Source organism: Macrosteles quadrilineatus, unplaced genomic scaffold (assembly GCF_028750875.1).
Source record: "Macrosteles quadrilineatus isolate MER2022 unplaced genomic scaffold, UCM_ALF_1.0 Scaffold_21__1_contigs__length_2333173, whole genome shotgun sequence".
Lineage (NCBI taxonomy): Eukaryota > Metazoa > Arthropoda > Insecta > Hemiptera > Cicadellidae > Macrosteles > Macrosteles quadrilineatus.
In genome coordinates this window covers 1,174,320-1,193,287 of record NW_026542614.1, presented here as the reverse complement: position 1 = coordinate 1,193,287, position 18,968 = coordinate 1,174,320, and the positions used below count along the sequence as shown (strand labels likewise).

At 35.1% G+C, this 18,968-nt stretch overlaps 1 protein-coding gene across 1 annotated transcript; it reads left to right on the top strand.

Annotated features, from left to right (window-relative positions):
* Positions 1 to 3,593: 3,593 nt before the first annotated feature.
* LOC129005450 (uncharacterized) lies at positions 3,594 to 17,824 on the top strand. The gene is made up of 4 exons (XM_054434337.1): positions 3,594 to 3,721; positions 10,257 to 11,479; positions 15,299 to 15,323; positions 16,547 to 17,824. Exons 1-4 carry the CDS (start codon positions 3,701 to 3,703, stop codon positions 17,780 to 17,782), a joined length of 2,505 nt encoding a protein of 834 aa, XP_054290312.1. The 5' UTR covers positions 3,594 to 3,700; the 3' UTR covers positions 17,783 to 17,824.
* The last annotated feature ends 1,144 nt before the right edge of the window (positions 17,825 to 18,968 follow it).

Here is an 18,968-nt window from a genome sequence, read left to right as displayed (position 1 = left end):
AACTGTTACGGAGAAAATTCAAAAAAATTGTTATTTTAAATTTCCCATGTTATTCTTATGGAGAATAAGTCAACTGTTGTAGTTTGCTTGTTTATGAACATATTTTGATCAAATTTGGAAAATACATTAATTTCTTACTAAACCACAGTACCTTTTAATATTTTACATAAAAAATACTTTTTTACCCTCCCTGTTGCAGCAAACCTAAGTACTCGTTAAACTAATTCTGTTTAAATAGGGAATAAATGTGATATTTTTAAGGAGACATTTTAGTTTAAATCCAATCAGGCAAATGGAAATTCGCTAAGTCTGCAGGTTTGCTGCGGCGGGGGTATTTTTTACTACGATCGTATTTCTAAAGAGTGCTTCTAACCACTATTATAAAATTTTTCAGCATTAAATTTCCTATAATTTGATACCCAAAAAGTTATTTTTACGAATATTAAAATTTTTACCCTTTTTTCAAGATGGCGGCCAAAAAACCGTATTTTGCGCCAATGTACGGATGTATATTTTTAGTATGTTGATTAGAAGCATACTACCTACCATTCACAGCAAGAATCATTTGTGTTGCAATTAGTTCCACCTTAAGCTATATTTTCAATTATTTCTACTGCACTAGTAGACAGTGTGGATGTGATTTGTTTGACTGAACTGGGTCTCACAAAATGATATTAATAACGCCTAAGAGGCTACTTAGTTGCAACCTCTTTTGCTAGATCAATTGTATTCAACAAACACAACACATGGTGGATCTGCAATACTTGTAAAAGAGAACCTAGACTTTATAATTTACAATAAGTTAAATTTGAGTATATTAGTGGAGGTACATCATGTTAAGTACAAAACAGTGATCGTAAACTTCTACAGACCACCCTCAGGTAATTTTTCTTTATTTCTGGATAAACTGCATGATGTCTTCTCAACTAAACTATGCATGGTGTGAAACTTGACTTCTTTTGCACAGGTGATTTTAACATAAACTTCCTGTCTGACAGCATTGAAGTCCAGGAACTTTTCTTTTCTTACAGCATTTATTTTTATGTTGAGTAACCTAGTGACTCTAATGACAGGATAGTTTTGATCTGTTAGCTCAGTTTTAATTTCATTCTCAGATAATGATGTAGGGACGTTCCTGACAATCACTTCTAGTTTTTTGTCATGTAGGGGTTGAAAAGTATGATATTTAATGTTAGAAGAATCATAAAAGGCTGTCAAATTTCTAAAGTCATCTATATTAGACAAGTTCACTATAAGGGACTGCCCTCGAACTTGAGTTGAAAAAGTTGCCTTTACAATATTTCGGACATCTTTTATTATTTCTTGGTGGTTGTTTACGTTGTGCAAAAATATAGGAGGGATTTTTAACTTTGGGTCATGTACTTGATTTTCCAAAGTAGAATCATCCATCTCGTGTGATTGATCCACGTCATTGCCATTACCATTAGAACTGTAAGAATGTTCAGATAGAATTTGATATTTATTGCCTTTACATAGTTCACTGGAATCTCAAACATATCGTTTCGGTTGAGATTCAGAGGAAGAAAAGGTAAGTTTACGTTTTAGAAAGACAAAATCATCATCAGGATCACTTACATTATTTTCATCAAAAGGCATAGCAAGGAACTTGTTTGTTTGTTGTACATTATACTTAGCTTTGTTTACATTAGATGTTGAACTTAAAAACCTAATATCTAGTTTTGGTCTTCACACTGCAATAATTAATGAAATCACTAGGCCTAATGTCGCAGCTGGAAGTGTAAACAAATAGAGCGGAGGCTGGTCTATACTCCCCCTCCCCCCTGGTGGTAATTTTTTAAATACACATTTTTGTGCTCGTATTGACATGTACTTTAAGGTTTTAGGTGTTTGCCCCTTGTGGATTACAGCATGTTCCGGAAAAACACAAAAATATAATGATAGTTAGAATATATTTATAAAAAAAAATTTATTTTCTTTTTCGAGTTCGTTTGGCTCTTATACCGGACCGATTTTTATGATTGAGGTCTCAAATTGATGGTATTAATGCACAGATTTCACATCAAGCATCTGGGTATATTTATCTACAGTCCCACTCGGCTTATACATAAACAACATTTTCTCCCCATGTATTTCTTATGACCGATTTTCATTATTGAGGTCTCAAATTGAAGGTGTGCACCCACAGATTTCATATTAAGCTTCGGTATATATTTATCTACAGTCCCACTCGCAGTGGCGGATCCAGAGGGGGGGCGAGGGGGGCGACCGCCCCCCCCTCGGGCATACATATACATAAATTTTTAACTGCATGTAATACAGTAGTGCATACAAATTGCGTAAAATAATTTGTCACACTAACTTTGGACAAAGAAATGGTAAAAAACTGTGATTTAGGAGACTTAGTTTACACACATTTTTCGGAGGAGTACCCCCGAACCGCCCCTGACTCCCTGGATCACCCCCCCCCCCCCTTGTGACTGCTCTAGATCCGCCACTGCCCACTCGGCTTATACGTAAACTAAATTTGCTCCCCATCTATTTCTTAAGGGAGTTAAATTTGTTTTTTTTTTTTTCGGAGTTTGTTTGGCTCTTCTACCCAACCGATTTTCATGATTGAGGTCTCAAATTGATAGTATGCACGCATAGATGTTACATCAAGCATCGGCATATATTTATCTATTGTATTACTCGACCGAAAAAACATAGATTTGATAAATTTTCAAATTCTTACTTCAATTTAAGTTGTATTTCACCATTTATAGTTATATAATCCTATATATTTTGGTCTAAGAACCTTCAGTGAAATACTGGCTTGCATTTAAGCTACTGTATTAGTTATTCCTCCCCTGTAGCAAATGACCTTCGCATAAAACCATGTTATTGTCAGAAAATGCCATAAAAACCGTCTCTCAAAAACCTCTACTTTTACATCAATCATTTAAATACAGGGGCTAATAATGGAGACTGCACTATAACCAGGGAGGGATCCAAGAACCATTTGCAAATATGACTAATTTTTTTTTTTTTTTTTTTGTCCTAGGACGCTAGGCACGAGCCTGGGATTGTTTTTCACATTACTTCAGGCTAGACCTAGGGGTTGCGGCATTATCACTTAGATAAAATCCATTGGTGACTTGGCGGGGATCGAACCCGGGACCTCACGGACCGAAGTCCCGCGCTCTAGCCACTACGCCAGCTCGCTCCCCCATCAAAATATGACTAATAGCAAATATGACTAATGGTGAAATTACTAATTAAACTCTACTTGCATTAATGCTAGTGATTTAAGAAGATAAGACCCCTTGAAGATGCCACATGCTGGCAAATTGTGGGTGATAAACTACAATATATCCTGAATTCAGGCAAAAAAGATGATGACCAATATAATATGAGCTAAAATCTAGGACTTCTAAAAAATTAATATTTTATCGTTGCAAAACAACATGACACAGATAAGAACTGAACTTGAGTGGTTGTTTTTCCTATGAGTGGGAACATCACTCAAATAGTAGATTACGTCAATGGGAGTTGACTGGATTGTTTAGTTAGCCTTCAGCCATAATTGAGGCTGTGTCCTTCACTGCTCTACTCTTAGAGGTAACTATCTGGTCCTAAATCACTCAATGACTAAACAAATTTATTGCAGTATGTATCTGTGTTAGTATCAGTTGGATATGCTGAATTTTGCTTGAATATTGATTTTGTTATCAACGTGTACATGCAAAATGCACTCATATATGTAAGTCAATTAGTATTTCAATTGATTCAAAAGTTAGTTGGTTGTGAAATAAGGTGAAAACATATTTTTCTTACATTTAGATCTGTTCTTTTATGGTGCCAAAATAGTTCAGTAGGTAGTAGAATACCTTATATTACAATAAAAAATGAATACCTTACTGATTAGTAAATTAATTCAAAATTTGAACAAAATACTAAAAATTCAGGAACAATCAATTCAGATTATATTAAGATTAAATTATAATGAATCGGTAAAACTCTTTTTTTATAAAATTGGTATCATGACTGTATATGCAATGTACATTTATGAAACTATAATTTCTGTGAAAAACCGTCAGGACCAACTTCATTTTGTTGGAGATACTCATTTATAATACAAGATTCAGGAATAGAATTGGCATTGACAAACATAAACTTGGATTTTATGAGAAAAAGCCAATGTATATGGGGTCAAAATTTTATAATATGTTACCAAAAGCCATTAAATCTGAGAAAAATATTAATAAATTCAAAAATCAACTAAAAAAATATCTTATTGATTTAACATTATATTCTTTCTCCGAATTCCCATGTAAAAATGATGTGTAAAGAAAGTTTTTAGTTCTGTTTTTCTTTTCATGCATATAACTATATCTTTTGTTTTGACAGCCTTAGTATTAACCAATCTTAGTTATAATGTATCTTAGTATTCATTAATATTGACACCATTCTATGTACAGAGTACTAATATTGAATAAAGATTTTATTGATTGATTGATTGATTGATTAATAAAAATTTGAGTTACACTGATTATTTAAAATCCTCTCAGCTTTTAAATGATTGATAATAAAGGGTACAGTACCGCAGAGAGTTTACAATATATTATCAGATTAAGTATCAATAAACATCATATTTATAATTTATAGATTACTAGCTGGCCCGACAGACGTCGTCCTGTCCTAATGTGGTTTTATGTCAAATGCTCGTTCATTTTCAAGATGAGCTCGTTCACATAGCTCAATCACGTCATGGTTGAAGTTCGTTCGCTACGCTCACTCACCTTTAGGTTGGAGCTCGTTCGCTGCGCTCACTTGCCTTCAGGTGAGCTCGTTTGATACGCTAACTCGCATCCAGGTTGAAGTTCGTTCGCTACGCTCACTCACCTTTTGGTTGCAAATTAGCTGTTGTCATAAATTTAAAAAAATAATAGTGCTGTACCCTGTTGGTAAATCTATTAACTTTTTATGCTATTGATCATCACAGAATGAAATAGTTTAGTTGAACCAGCTGTTCAGATTCTTTAATTCAATTTAAATATGAGTTAACATGCTTTTATCAGCTTCTAACGTTAACATGGAAAACTCCAGAGCCACTGGGGCGGAGCCGTTTTGACGGATCTACACCAAAATTCACATACAAACCATCCTTGAATAATGCTTAATAATGCCTGAAAGTTTCATTACAATCTGTCGAGCGGTTTCGGAGTCCATAAAGGACAAATTACATACAATAAACATACATTGGATTTTATATATATAGATAATTTGGTTCAATGTTAATAACTTATTGCATTGAGTTTAATTTGACCATATATGATATAAAAAAACAATAGCAAACACATTAGTAAAGTTGTCTTGTTAGCGAATTTCCCATATAGGGAATAAGCTATTACCGTAGTACTCATGGTAAGACCTGGACCCGGGACCGATTTTTTTTTTTTCGTTTTGAGGTCGCTAGAGGCCAAAAACACCATCCGTTCAAATTCATATATATATATATTTATATATTATATTTATAAATATATATTTATATTATATTATATTTATATATATATATATATATGTATATATATATATATATATATATATATCTAAATATATAAAAGGCAAAGCCCTCACTGACTCACTGACTGACTGACTGACTGACTCACTCACTCATCACTAATTCTCCCACTTCCCATTTACCTAGGAGGCTGAATTTCGGTACATCGATTCTTTTTTGGGCATTAAATAGGTAAACTAAGCAGTTTTTATTCTGATCGGGCTTTCGGGCTCCGCCCCAGTGGCTCTGGAGTTTCCCATGTTAACCTTATGAGTACTCATATTTAAATGGAATTAATGAATCTTAACAGCTGTTTCAAATAAACAAGTTGGTTCTGTTCTATGATGTTCAATAGCATTAAAGTTACAAGGATTACCAACAGGGTGCAGCATTATTATTTTTTTTAAATTTATGACAACAGTTAATTTTCAACCAAAAGGCGAGTGAGCGTAGCTAACTAACTTCAACCTGGAGGCGAGTTAGCATAGCGAACGAGCTAACCTGAAGGCAAGTGAGTGCAGCGAACGAGCTCCAACCTAAAGGTGAGCGAGCGTAGCGAACGAACTTCAACCAGGACGTGATTGAGCCATGCAAATACTTATGAAGATAAACGGGGCAAAGCCTGCGGGTACAGCTAGTATATCTATATATATAAAAGGCAAAGCCCTCACTGACTCACTGACTGACTCACTCATCACTAATTCTCTTACTTCCCATTTATTAGGAGGCTGAAATTTGGTACACTGATTCTTTAGGCATTAAATAGGAAAACTAAGCGGTTTTTATTCTGATCGGACTCTCGGGCTCCGCCCCAGTGGCTCTGGAGTTTCCCATGTTAACCTTATGAGTACTCATATTTAAATGGAATTAATGAATCTTAACAGCTGTTTCAATTAAAACAAGTTGGTTCTGTCCTATGATGTTCAATAGCATTAAAGTTACAAGGATTACCATCAGGGTGCAGCACTATTATTTCTTTTACATTTATGACAAAAACAGCTAATTTGCAACCAAAAGATGAGTAAGCGTAGCGAACGAACTTCAACCTTGAGGCGAGTTAGCGTAGCGAACGAGCTAATCTGAAGGCAAGTGAGTGCAGCGAACAAGCTCCAACCTAAAAGTGAGTGAGCGTAGCGAACGAACTTCAACCAGGACGTGATTGAGCCATGCGAACGAGCTCACTTATAAAGTTAAACGGGGCAAAGCCCGCGGGTACAGCTAGTATATATATGTGTCCGTTAGCGCGATAACTCGAGCAAAAATGATCTGATTTTTATGAAATTTGGTACAAATGTGTAAACCTACGACAACTCAACTACTCGAAATACTCATGTAATTCAAACGAGTTTGCGAACCAGCATGATTGGATCATGGGAACGGGGGTTTATGGGGGGTTTTATGGGGTAAAAATGGGCGTTTCCCATTTTTGACCCAAAAATCATAAAATTTTGCAATTTCTTTCCAAACTATTTTGTAGAGCTTGAAAAAAAAATCCAAATAATTTAGTATATTGAAGCGTTATAATGCGCTCAATGGTTATGGAGAAAATTCCAAAAAATTGTAAATTTAAAGTCCCATGTTATTCTAATGGAGAATAAGTAAACTGTTGTAGTTTGCTTGTTTATTAACATATTTTGCCCAAATTATTTTGCCAAATGTTTTTATTTCTTACTAACTATTAACATTTTACATAAAAAAAACACTTTTAACCTCCCTGTTGCAGCAAACCTAAGTATTTGTTAAACTGATTCTATTTAAATAGGGAATAAATGTGATATTTTTAAGGAGACATTTTAGTGTAAATCCAATCAGGCAAGTGGAAATTCACTTAGTCTGCAGGTTTGCTGCGGCGGGGGTATTTATCTTTTTTGTCATACTGTGAACTAAAAAAAAATTCTGACTGATGAACAAGCTGATTTTGGTCAATAACAAGGTACATTATCTCACAACATTCTACACTCATCCTTCACTCATATTTGGATTAAAATATGCACCTAGGTAGCATCACCTTCTCAAATAATTGATAATTGATAATCAGCCGTTTTTTTATACATGTGTTATACCTGTATAGAAGTAACATTATTAATCCCTGAGGAGTAAAAACACTTTTTTAGTCCCTAGGGAGTAAAGATCGGCTGTTGTAAACAATTGTTATTTTCAACTGTAGCAATTGCATGGGTTGAAATTATTTATTGATTTATTTAATTATTGCAACGGCAACCACCATTTCACAAAAAATTAAATATATAGAAGGCATGAATGAATCTTAGTATTAAGTAAGGTTTTAGCTTATTGTTGTATTCTTGTCAATAGATCAACATATCAATGGGAAAATGTTCAGCAACACACAAACGTAATAGACAAAATGATTGAATCACTACTTATCAGCTGCTTATTATTATACACTAGCAGAATGCCCGTCCTTCGTACGGGGTTGGCATATTAGCATAAAATGCTTATTGCAGTTATGCTCAAGCTTTGCGTTTGCAATGGGGGAGGACACAGTTTGATAAAATTTGCTTTTTAAAATTTACGGTATACACGGTATTACACATCTACCATAGCCATAATGTTATACCACTTCACCTAAACAACAGGGAAAAATTATTAAAAATTAGAAATATCGCAAATTATTCATGAAATTAAAAACATAAACTTAACTGTAAACAATCCTACTTTGATAGTTCTCATTGCGTATTACAGTTTTTTGTTGCTGCTTAGTTCAAATTAGTAAAATGCAAAAAATAATAGTGCTGCACCCTGTTGGTAAGCCTTATAACATTTTAATGCTTTTGCATATTATAGAACCAACTTTTTTAGTTGAAACAGCTGACTAAATTCTTTAATTCCCTTTAAATATGAACGAGAGCACGCCCCGTGGTCGAAAAATCGACCAAAAGTATGTTTTGTACAAACTTCTCTATTTTCACCCCACACTCTGTTAAGTAAAACATGTGATTGGAATGTCTTCCATTTGTTTTGATTTTCTGTTTATATTTTGTTGTTATTTCGTCATCACCATAGCAACCCATAAAACCCATGTTAATTTTTTTAAATTTCAAATTCATTTTTTGTTCTTATTTTTGTGCCTATTTTAGTTTATAAAGGGATTCTACACACCTACAGGAAAATAGCTTTCTAACGGTATGCGTAGATTTTCCGTACGATACACACGAGCTGAGAAAAAAGGTTTTAAAGAAACATGCTTGCCTATTAATATATAGACGAGAGCACGCCCCGTGGTCGAAAAATCGACCAAAAGTATGTTTTGTACAAACTTCTCTATTTTCACCCTACACTGTAAATAAAACATGTGATTGGAATGTCTTCCATTTGTTTTGATTTTCTGTTTATATTGTGTTGTTATTTCTTCATCACCATAGCAACTCATAAGACCCATGTTAATTTTTTAAAATTTCAAATTCATTTTTTGTGCTTATTTTTGAGCCTATTTTAATTTATAAAGGGATTCTGCACACCTACAGGAAAATAGCATTCTAACGGTATGCGTAGATTTTCCCTACGATACACACGAGCTCAGAAAAAAGGTTTTAAAGAAACATGCTTGCCTATTAATATATAGATAGATAGATAGATAGATACTCATAAGGTTAACATGGGGAACTACAGAGCCACTGGGGTGGAGCCCGAAAGGATTTTTGAGATAAGAATATGCCTTGTTAATCGGGAATGGGATCTATCATCATGCCAAATTTCAGCCCAATCCTTCCAGTAGTTAATGCGTGATTTAACTTCAAACAAACAAACACACAAACTTTCACATTTATAATATTAGTAAGATTAGCAGAACTGAACACAAGCTGGAAGTCGTTTTGAAAGGTATCTTTAAGTGAAAAGTATTTTCATTTTCTAGCTTAGTTTGTTAATTAATGATACAATATATGACAAAAATATAGTTCATCACACGGGGGAAAATTTGTCTTTTCAATCCTCACTCATTGTCTTTGGCTCGTAAAACTTGAGCTTGGGTAAAAAAAAGTCACTTTACGCCCTAGTGATGAAATATACTGTTAAAATTCATTTTTGTAGGTATGTTATATAAGAAAATAAAACTCTTCAGCACTTTTCTGCAACCTATTTATATTTTCTACTTAAAATATCAACAAAAACAATCTTTTCTCCTCTTAAAATCCCAGATATAAACATCTACAATAACAATTCAAAAAATCATAAATATCAAAATAATATGGGAAAAAGAACAAACACTTTATTTTAGTTGTGATTGAAAGAGAAAAAAAACTGTGTCTATAACCCTAACAACACTCATTTTTCTTTATTTCTCTCCCTTGCAACTCTTTCCTAGTTTGCATCCACTGCCCATAATGGTCATTCGAGACGGATCGATGAATTTCCAAAAATCCTATCATATTTTTCATCTAATAATCAATTTTCAACATGTTATCCTACCGTTAAATTAAGTCTGGCATTAACTATATTTAAAGTGTACCTACTGAGCCGTGTTTATACGATGCTAGTAGTCAGGCAGGTTACATACCTCAGTTAGTGTATTTAAGTTATCCAAAGCAACCTGCCTGCATACTGTCCTTGTGTAAACGTGGCTTTAGGGAATTTATCCAGATTATTTGACACAATTCTAATTTCCCTCAATTCTCTCCTGAGTGGGTTGATTCAAACACATATGCGCAGGAGTATTGAAAGTTTTAAAATCAAGATCTATCAAGAATCTAAAATTTCTGTTGATGTTTATGTTCAGATGGAGTCTTCACTTCCAGAGTGGTTGACAAAAGAATTTTTTGAACAATGTCTCCGTAAAGAAGAAGACAACAACAACATTGTGGTAACAAACTTGACCACTTCATCAGCAGCTCCACCTGGCAACAACTATGGGAGCTTCATCATCAGAGTTGAGCTGAAATGGAAAGTGGACGGAGATGATTCTGAGATGAAGACTTCAAGATTCATCGTCAAAGCTGAACTTACCGAAGGTCCTTTGCAGGAAATGGCAACTCAATTTGCCATGCACGAACCTTCATTTTACTACAATTATATACCATATGCAACTCAGTTTGGCGATGTGCAATTTGCTCCAAAAAGCTTCTTCACTCCTAAATCAAATGTGATTATTCTTGAAGATTTGAAAGAAACAGGTTTTTTGATGGTTGATAGAACAAAACAGTTGGATTTCGACCATTGTCGCCTCTACATGATTGCAGCTGCCTCATTCCACTCATTGTCTATTCCAGTTTATAAAAAAAATCCAGAACTTTTGGAACCTATAAAAAAAGACACAATGTTCACAAGAGAATCTAAGACCCAAGGCATATTTCCAATCATGATTAAAAGTGGTGCAGAACGGTTTGTACAAGAAATGGAGAAGGTAGACAGATTCAAGAAGTATTCTAAAACAATCAAAGATATTACACCTCACCTATGGGAAATGATGGTAGAAGCACACAAGCCAAGTGAACAAATAAACACAATCAAACAAGGAGATCCGTGGCTGACTAACATGATGTTCAAATATGACAAAAACAACAAAGTCTGTGATATAAAACTCATTGATTTCCAGGTGACAGGATATGGGTCACCTGTTACTGATTTAATGTTCTTCTTGTGGTCCAGTGCAAACAGTGAAGTCAAGAATAACAGATTAGAAGAACTGTACAGAATTTACATCGATTGTTTCAATTCAAATCTAAAAAAAATCAACTGTTCTGAAAAGTTGACTTATGAACAGGTGATACAGGATGTGGAAAAGTTGAAGCCATTAGCTTTGTTCATATCTTGTTCTTTTGTGCCTTGTTTTCTGCATCCTGACTCCATGGACATGGCGGTTTTGGTCTCCAAGGATGTGAGTGCGGGAGAGAAATTTTACGACAAGTGTTACACTAAAGATTACTGTGACAAAATACTCCCTCAGGTGGTTGAGTCTCTGGAGATCAATGGAGTTTTCAGCTCTCTAGAAAAACACAATGGGTAGTTAAGTTGTTATAACACATATCCTCATTAAAGATTTTATAATAAAATATTAAGTTTTTCTTATTCCATCGAATATGTAAATATATTACTGATTTTGTGTGTTCCGTGGCAGCCGTTGTTTTTACCATTGTTTCCTAGGGTATTCGTTTAAACTATTGTTTTTATCTTGTTTGGCCAGATGATTTACAACATTGAAAAAGCACAATGATAAATAATGTCTGTGTCAAGAAACCAATAACAGCCAAGGATTGAACCTTTGTTGGTTGCCAATACAATATATTGTCTTTGAGCTTGTAATGACCCAAACAAATATTTTCAAACATTGGTTAAAGAAATTAATACTAGCATTGCTTGATAAGTGGCAATTCACCAATATATCCAGATGAAAAAAAAATAGTTTATGAATGAAATTAAATGAACATTAAATGAAAATACTCTGCATAATATTTGGGTTTCAATGTGTTGGATGGAAAACAGATGGATGTATCTGCAAACTGACAGGTCCTGTGTGTGTTCTTCTCATAGCATTTCAGCATTGCAGATACATCAAAACTGCTACAAACGGTTTCCAGTTCCCACAGGCCACACTGCTCACCTTACTACTTCTTTCATCTCTTCCTACGTCGCAGATCTATTTCCCTCTCTTCCCATAGCATTTTAAGATTGTAGATACCTAAATCTAATCGTCATAAAAAGATCCTACACTCTGAACAACTCGCCTTTACTACTTACTTCACCACTTCCTACATCGCGGACATTTTCCCTCCCTTTCCTTAGCATTTTAGGATTGCAGATACCTTAATCTAATCGTCATAAACAGTTTCCACACTCCAGACTGCTCGCCTTTACTACTTCCTTCACCACTCCTACGTCGCGGACCTGATTCCCTCCCTTCCCAGAGAATTTTAGGAATTCAGATACCTTAATCTAATCGTCATAAACAGATTCCACACTCCAGACTGCTCGCCTTTACTACTTCCTTCACCACTTCCTAAGTCGCGGACCTATTTCCCTCCCTTCCAATAGAATTTTAGAATTGCAGATACCTTAATCTAATCGTCATAAACAGTTTCCACACTCCAGACTGCTCGCCTTTACTACTTCCTTCACCACTTCCTAAGTCGCGGACCTATTTCCTTCCCTTCCAATAGAATTTTAGAATTGCAGATACCTTAATCTAATCGTCATAAACAGTTCCCGCACTCCGGACAGCTCGCCTTGACTACTTCCTTCACCACTTCCTACATCGTGGGCCTGTTTTTCTCCCTTCCCATAGAATTTTAGGAATACAGATTCCTTAATCTTATCGTCATAAGCAGTTTCCACACTCCAGACTGCTCGCCTTTACTACTTCCTTCACCACTTCCTATATCGCGGACCTGTTTTCCTCCCTTCTTATAGAATTTTAGGAATGCAGATACCTCTTAATATAATCGTCATAAACAGTTTCCCCACTCCAGACTGCTCGCCTTTACTACTTCCTTCACCACTCCTACGTCGCGGACCTGTTTCCCTCCCTTCCCATAGAATTTTAGGAATTCAGATACCTTAAATATAATCGTCATAAACAGATTCCACACTCCAGACTGCTCGCCTTTACTACTTCCTTCACCACTTCCTACGTCGTGGACCTGTTTCCCTCTCTTCCTTTAGCATTTTATTATTGCAGATAAATTAATCTAACTGTCACAACGGGTTCCCACCCTCCAGACTGCTCGCCTTTACTACTTCCTTCACCACTTCCTACGTCGCGGACCTGTTTTCCTTCCTTCCCATAGAATTTTAGGAATGCAGATACCTTAATCTAATCGTCATAAACAGTTTCCACACTCCAGACTGCTCGCCTTTACTACTACCTTCACCACTTCCTACGTCGCGGACCTGTTTTCCTCCCCATAGAATTTTAGGAATGCAGATACCTTAATCTAATCGTCATAAACAGTTTCCATACTCCAGACTGCTCACCTTTACTACTTCCTTAACCACTTTATACGTCACGGACCTCAAGCTTGTGTCGTCATTTGATTATATTAATGATCCATACCGTTTCTGTTCTAATATCTGTGGAATAATGCTAACAGCTATTTCTTTATCTACTGCATTTAAAAGTCAACAGCTGATCATATGTCTTTGTTTTTTGTGTCAAATACTGCTTCCATAAGGATTACATTGAAACTTTGAGACCCAGTGGGGCGGATTCCTGAGAGAGTTTTTCAACACCATATAGATGTTGGCACTCACCGATATGGTCTTTATCACCATGCAAAATTGAAAACGATTGATTCAGCCGTCTAGGAGGAGTTTGCGTATTACAAAATGCATAAGAGTCGGCGTATAAGAGATTCGCTCGCTCCGCTCAATTATACGTACGTAATGAAATCCCATTTGACTAAGGTGGTGGCAAACTGCTGTTTTCTGTACAAAATCCTTGTGTGGGAAGTTCGTCAAAATAGTGTAGTGTTGTATAGACTCGGGCATCAACAACAAAGGTAAACCTAATATAATTCCAGTTTATGAAACTGGGATAGCAAAAAATATTTTTCACCACACCACGATGTTTTAGCAATAACGTTAATTAGAGGCTGAAATCTACGTATTGCTGTCCATGCCAGCTGTCACTGTAATTTGGGGACTGAGAAGGTTTTTGCGGTCCTAGGGGTGAAAATCAGCTGTTCCCTTATTCACTCAAAACATTAATGACTGTATATTTAATACACTAGTTCTATCCATGTATTTCAACACACTACTTTTATTGTCACTGCTGCTTAGCAACAATTTTTTATTATTTGTGCTGATTCCTCTAAATATTTCTTCATACAACTTTAAAGTTGCAGTTTTGTTGACTGTTATTGTGCATATAGTATATATTTTCTAAATTTTGTATAGTGTGGTGAAAAATAGCGTTCGTACCACGGCCCGAAAGGGTTTTGCAAATCTCAACTTCGTCTCAAACTTTAAAAATGATCTCGAGCCGGCAAAACTTAATTTCGACCCTATGAAATATATTATAGAGTCTTACGGCACTTTGCAAGAAGATTTTCTTAACCTTTAGGAGGGCCTGAAAATGAACCCCTATTGCTGCCCTTGTCAATCAAATGTGTACACAGCCTTCTCAAAATAACTTCCTTCACTACACTTATACACATTGGTTCACATCTATACACCTTTTTCCTTAGACTTGCCTTGATGGGTTCCAATAGAAGTTGACCCTTTTTACAAAATAATTAAATCACATAAATCAATTCATGCTTTGGTAGGTGTTGGTTTTGTTGGTATTGGGTATCGGCCTCCACAATAATACGAAGGATCAAATATAGATGGGTTGTGAATAGAATAGTAGTGAAAGAGCAAATACTCAGAGGTGATGTCATATTTGAACTAGCACACTTCATCACGATTAGAGCTTGCTCTTGGCCTTGGACTCCTCACACTTAAATGTAGAAATGATAAAACTGCAGCTACAGAGATTAGACACAGGAAATACAGGTACTTAAAAGTATATCTTTGCAGTTTGCACCTATCATAAAATATTTCAACAAGTACAAACTAAAGATTGCGTTATCATTAACCTGAATACATCTATCATCAACTACTTATTGTTATCCTGCAAATTGATGACAGCATTACATAGCAGATTTGTAATTATTTAAACAAACAATGTTATTGTTGATTTGTAAGTGGGTTTAATCGTTTCAAAAAATAACATATCACTGAAAGTACTTATTGTTTCTATTAGTGTGAATAGCCCTCAACGGCCTCAACGCTAGTGCTCAATCCTTGTGATTATTTCAATAACAGGTAACTGAAATTGTTCAGTCAGCCTTCAGCCAACGTTGTGGGAGTACGCCACTCTTCAAGGTAACTAGCTAAAGCATTGACGAACTGAACTTTTAAAGTTTGCAGCGGTCAGTAAATGGTTTTAAATTTAAAAACTGTAGCATTTTATCTAAAAATATTTATAAAATAAATATAAACAGTGTTCTTAAACATGCCCGATTCAATAAAGTTTGTTAGTTGAAGAAGAAGGCATATTTTTCTTGAAGTTGTGTTTGGTTTTTATTATGGTGTAAGAAGGTAGTATCTGCTATAACAAACTAACAGTAATCAGTAATTTATTTAATATTATTACAAACTATTGATGGTAATCCATATCAAATTCTTTCCGTTTAAGTAGATTTTGAATACAATTGCGTGAAATTAATTGATAATCAATAACCTTATTTGTACAACATTAGAATATCTTTATCCACTCTTCTCTACACATATTTGCTTATCATACCTGTGACACGGTACTATTTTTGAAAAGATTTTTTCTCTCCTTAGTTGAGATATCAAAAATTTATTTTATAAGCTCACCATAAATCTTATTTTGTTTAGTTTAATTGGTTACATTTCAAAATCCAAACCCCTTATGCAAGATAGTAAAGCCAATGTTTTGATCAGTCAGATTCTTTTTTTTTTTTTTTTTATGTTTGTTGTGATAACTGTTTTACTTTTTGATTGGCTGTACAGAAGTAAAGACAATTTTTCACAAGAAATACAAGTACTGTACTAAGGAGACATGGTATATTCCTGATGTAAAAAAATAATGTATTTTTAGATTTTTCCAGCCATTAAAATCAAGCTGCCAGAACAGTGTGACTTAGTAAAGTTATTTATTCTTACATTGACGTATCACAACTCTTTATTTTGAAGATAAACACCTGATATCTGGTGTTTGTCTTTACAAGTCCTAGGTTCATCAGGCCAATTCTTGGAAGCCAATGTATAAAAACGTATTTCCCACGGCTTACAGATGTCACGTAGTAGCATGAGCTAATCTCCACCACTCGAACACAATCGAGGTTTATATTTTTTATTATTTACATTTTACTGTGTTCACTGTACTCAGTTGAGCTAGTAAGCTTATAACCTCTAAAAAGTTGGTTGATTATATCCAGTGTGGATGGTAGGACAGTAGGTAACTTATTGATTTGTTTAAAAAAAAAAAACAATTGATATTGAGTTCCAAAATCAAGCAAATTATCAAAACTCCTCTAAATTAAATTCACTTTCAATGCACAGGTTGATATGGGGTCTTCACTTCCAGAGTGGATGACCAAGGAGTTTTTTGAACAATGTCTCCGTAAAGAAGAAGACAACAACAACATTGTGGTAACAAACTTGACCACTTCATCAGCTGTTCCTCCTGGCAACAACTACGGGAGCTTCATCATCAGAGTTGAGCTGGAGTGGAGAGTGAGCCAAGATGATTCTGTGGTGAAGACTTCAAGATTCATCGTCAAAGCTGAACTTACCGAAGGTCCTTTGCAGGAAATGATGACTGCTCAATTTGCCATGTATGAACCTTCATTCTACTACAAGTTCATACCTAAAGCAAAACAGTGTGGTGATATAAATTTTGCTCCGAAATGCTTCTTTTCTCCCAAACCGAACGTGACAGTTCTTGAAGATTTAAAAGAAACAGGTTTTTTGATGGTTGATAGAACAAAACAGTTGGATTTCGACCATTGTCGCCTCTACATGATTGCAGCTGCCTCGTTCCACTCAGTGTCTATTCCAGTTTATAAAAATAATCCAGAGCTTATGTCATCCAATGACTCGATGTTCTCGAATGAGTCCAAAATGCGAGACATATTTCATTTCATGATCAAAAGTGGTACGAAACGGTTTGTACAAGAAATTGATAAGGTAGACAGATTCAAGAAGCATTCTAAAACAATCAAAGATGTATCACCTCACCTATGGGATATGATGGTAGAAGCACACAAGCCAAGTGAACAAATAAACACAATCAAACAAGGAGATCCGTGGATAACCAACATGATGTTTAAGTACGATAAGAACAACAAAGTCTGTGACATCAAGATCATCGACTTCCAGGGAATAGGGTATGGGTCACCTGTTACTGATTTAATGTTCTTCTTGTGGTCAAGTGCAAACAGTGAAGTAAAGCAGAACAGACTTGACGAACTGTACAGAATTTACGTTGATAGTTTTAATAAAAATCTAAAAAAGTTTAACTGTTCTGAAAAGTTGACTTATGAACAGGTGATACAGGATGTGGAAAAGTTGAAGCCATTAGCTTTGTTTATATCATGCTCGTCATTGCCAGGCCTTCTTCATCCCGAGCCCATGGACCTAGCTGCATTCTTTTCCAAGGATGCGAGTGATGATGCGGGAGACAAATTTTTCGACAAGTATTACACAAAAGATTACTGTGAGAAAATATTCCCTCAGGTGGTGGAGTCTCTGGATATCAATGGAGTTTTCAGTTATCTACAAAAACACAAGAAGTAGTTCTTTGACCAATTGTATCCTTATTAAAGTTGTTCAAACAAATTTACCCGATTTACTGTATTTTGATGTTGATGACTAAATGTAAACACACATCTGTTTCGTTTGGTAAATTTGTGTGTGTGTCATAAAAAGTGTTGTTCAACTCAGTGTTGTGTGCCAACACCAATGTTTTTTTTTTATTTTTTTTAGAAAATGGTATACCAGTTGTCTAGCTCTTGTTTAGCAAAGAGCAATTACATTTTGTTTATTGAAATGGTAGTTATAGAAAGAATCCAATGGTCTGATCATAATTAGCAGTGATGAGTGTTATACTACTGTCTTTAATCGTTAGGCTTTAAATCTGGCTAATAAGACAGCTGATCTTAGTCAGTGGTGGTTCTCTAGGACCTTCTCAAGGGGGTACTACCCGCACCAGGGGTATCCAACACCAAGAGTGGGACCAGGGGGTCCTCCTTTGGAAAACTTGGTAGGTCTATTGTACTTGTTTAAACAGTTAAAGTAGTTAAGCACGAGAGCTCGCCCAGTGGTCGAAAAGCCGACCAAAAGTATGTATTGTGCAAACTTTTCTATTTTCACCCCACGCTGTAAATAAAACATGTGATTGGAATTTCTTCCACATTTGTTTTGATTTTCTGTTTATATTTTGTCACCAGCATGGCAACCCATAAGACCCATGTGCATATTTTAAAATTTCAAATTCATTTGTTGTGTTTATTTTTGAGCCTATTTTAATTTATAAAGGGATTTTGCATATCTACAGGAAAATATCTTTTATTTGGTACAAAACGTGTGTAATTCGGCCCAGTAGTATGGTCAGGCTAGCTGACATAAGTTTTGCAAAAGTTTTTTTAGTACATAAGATTTATGTTAGTTTTCTAGAATGATTTAACTTGAATAATTAGATTGTTGTTTTTTTACGGTTTTAGAGTTACATTATTAATACACACCTTAGAATTTGCCTTAGATCTCCATTGAATATTTGAGCGAAGCTCACTTTCCCTCACTTTGTAACTTCTTTGTAAGAGCATCAGAATGTAATGGATTGACCAATTTATATGAAATTTGGCCAACAGCTAAAGAATACTGAGCACAATGTTTAGGTAAAAAATATTTGAAAATTTCCTTCTGGATTTTATTTTATAGGTCACGCAATTTCGCTTGTTATTTTAATGTAAGTTGAAAGAAA

What these genes read in the sequence shown, in the direction of transcription:
- LOC129005450 (XM_054434337.1), top strand. Translation starts at nt 3,701, where the DNA reads ATGCAAAATGCACTCATATAT. An exon ending in TCTCTAGAAAAACACAATGG is followed by an intron (nt 11,480 to 15,298) that starts GTAGTTAAGTTG and finishes GAAATTGTTCAG; the next exon opens with TCAGCCTTCAGCCAACGTTG. An exon ending in CTTCAGCCAACGTTGTGGGA is followed by an intron (nt 15,324 to 16,546) that starts GTACGCCACTCT and finishes TTCAATGCACAG; the next exon opens with GTTGATATGGGGTCTTCACT.